The sequence below is a fragment of the Acyrthosiphon pisum genome, chromosome A1 (assembly GCF_005508785.2).
Source record: "Acyrthosiphon pisum isolate AL4f chromosome A1, pea_aphid_22Mar2018_4r6ur, whole genome shotgun sequence".
NCBI lineage: Eukaryota > Metazoa > Arthropoda > Insecta > Hemiptera > Aphididae > Acyrthosiphon > Acyrthosiphon pisum.
This window is the reverse complement of record NC_042494.1, coordinates 169,194,772-169,197,119: the sequence shown is the minus strand read 5'-3', so window position 1 is coordinate 169,197,119 and position 2,348 is coordinate 169,194,772. Positions and strand designations below refer to the sequence as shown.

The 2,348-nt window shown below is 27.9% G+C and overlaps 1 protein-coding gene across 1 annotated transcript; it reads right to left on the bottom strand.

The window, feature by feature from the left end:
* Positions 1-683: 683 nt before the first annotated feature.
* LOC115033926 (ring canal kelch homolog) lies at positions 684-2,342 on the bottom strand. The gene is made up of 6 exons (XM_029488822.1): positions 2,241-2,342; positions 2,044-2,156; positions 1,687-1,983; positions 1,485-1,625; positions 1,170-1,419; positions 684-1,096 (listed from the first exon to the last, which is right to left on the bottom strand). Exons 1-6 carry the CDS (start codon positions 2,329-2,331, stop codon positions 915-917), a joined length of 1,074 nt encoding a protein of 357 aa, XP_029344682.1. The 5' UTR covers positions 2,332-2,342; the 3' UTR covers positions 684-914.
* Between the last annotated feature and the right edge of the window lie 6 nt (positions 2,343-2,348).

Sequence of the window (2,348 nt, the reverse complement as noted above, 5' to 3'; positions counted from 1 at the left end):
TGATACATGAATAATATTTCTAAATTACAACAAACTATATTATTGATTATTCGACGTTTAAATATTTAATCTAGTCAAATTTTGAACTTAAAATATCTATGACAAAAAACTATTTACAATATGAACTACTTATGAGAAACTAGTTTTAAATGTTCAATCCTCAATATTATAAAAATTAAACATTTTATAAATTTATAACTACAAAATAATTTGTCAAATTTTCAGTTTGACAAATTTTTTAAAATTTGAACTTTAAATGTTTATAAAACATAATTCTATGAATGTATTTTAAATAATTGGAAACATTTATTATAATTATGTTCGAGGAATTGTGAATAACCTTATAGACATTTAAAGAAAATCCAAAAAAAATTTTTAAATATATCTAATTGCGAAAGTCAAAATATTTTGAACTCTTTATTATAATATATATTATTATAAGTATGAGTTAGTACAGTTGATGAAATCCTGAAGGAAATCAGTCCATTGCTGGATATGGAAGTGGCGTTGGATAGAGAAAGGTGATAGGCATGATTTAGGTGGCTTTGGTTCTAAATGGACCATTATAACATGATAAGCCAGAGGAGAAGAACAAATATCTATTATCTATATTTGTTTTAAACACAAACATACAAAAAATAAATAAATCATAGAAAAATCAATAAATCCATCTATCAGCAATCTAAAAAATATAATGTATATTGTAAATTATATAAGTTTTTTCTGATACAATGCAATACAATTAACATTATAGCTTAATTATTTGATTTGTAAATCATAAAAATAGATTATAAAACTTTTTTTTATAAAACATTCAAAAAAACAAAAATGAATATAACAATACACGATTCGTCATAAATTATACATAAATATGTTTATAACACTACCAACAATGAGACCATTATGTATGCCGATTAGGTAATAAAATATGGTGGTCTATCAACCACTACTCCGCCATAAATTTGTACTCCATTTCTTGACAATCTCTCCAAGGTCCAAGTATTAGTGTTAGGGTTATAAATTTCTACAGTATCAACAATAAATGTTTCAATTTCTCCACCCATAACGTACAATAAACCATTTAATGCCACTACTCCTATATAAAATATAATTTTAATTCAATCCATTATTACAAAGGTTGTCGTAAAAAATATAACTGTTATAGTTACCAGGACGAAATCGGCATATTTCCATATCAGCTACAGACGACCAAACTCCATCGCTTGGTCTGTACACCTCAACACTTTTAAGACACTTTCCTCCATAGCCTCCAATAGCATACAAAAGGCCGTCCAAGATACCTACACCTGCACCATAACGACAAATAGACATTTTTGCAACTGGTGTCCATTTGTCAATTAAAGGATCATAATATTCCACAGACCTTAAAGCTTTATTTTTACCTGCAGAACCTCCAACCTACACAATTTAATATAATGAAATGTAAAACAAATTTAAAATAAAGAAAATATATTATGTTTTACCGCGTATAATAAATTATTGAGTACACCAACACCCAAATCACATCTTTCAGTAGACATACTAGTTACTGTTCTCCATTTTTGAATATTGATATCAAAAACCTCAACACTTTTTAATGGATTATCGATATCTCCTCCACCAACCTAGAATTACAAATAATATACATTCATAATATAAGATAAGTAAATTATTGATTTAACTTACTGCATATATACAATCATCCAATACACCAACTCCCAATCGTTTTCGACTAACTAACATGTTGACCATTGGAACCCAGGAGGGTGATTGTAAAGATACGTCAAGCATACAGACAGACTTAGAACTTGATTCATTTACACCTCCTACAGCAAAAACAAACTGATCTCTTATTACGCCGAGACCAGCTAACTTACGACATTCATTTAACCCTGGTGCATTCTCTCTTAGCTTGGTTGCTGGGTCATAACATTCCGTATAACACTTTGGTGATGTATCAGACTGATTGAACATTATAATAACCTGGTATAATTAAAATGACAATGCTATTATGAAGATAAATTAATCAAAACAGAATCATACTTTTTGAGAGCCACCAAACTGTCGAGGTTTACACCTAATTGTTTGGGGAATAGTGAAATGCTGAAATGATTTTTGTAGATTAAAATTTAATGCTTCAAGAACATATTCGTTACCTAAAAACACAAATAATAATAATAATTAATAAAATAAATAAATTCATAATTAATGAATACATCATATTTATGAAAATAACAAACATTTAGGATTATTCTTAAGAAGAGGTTCATTTACTATATTAAATAATATATCAGGTTTAGATGCTAATGTTGGCAGACGCACATGTTCCATTAATTCTGGCAGAACAT

Excerpts from the sequence above, each read along its gene's own strand:
- LOC115033926 (XM_029488822.1), bottom strand. The coding sequence starts at position 2,331 with ATGGAACATGTGCGTCTGCCAACATTAGCATCTAAACCTGATATATTA. Across the intron at positions 1,984-2,043 it reads AGTTTGGTGGCTCTCAAAAA|GTTATTATAATGTTCAATCA; the intron begins GTATGATTCTGT and ends TAATTATACCAG. Across the intron at positions 1,626-1,686 it reads TGGATGATTGTATATATGCA|GTTGGTGGAGGAGATATCGA; the intron begins GTAAGTTAAATC and ends TTGTAATTCTAG.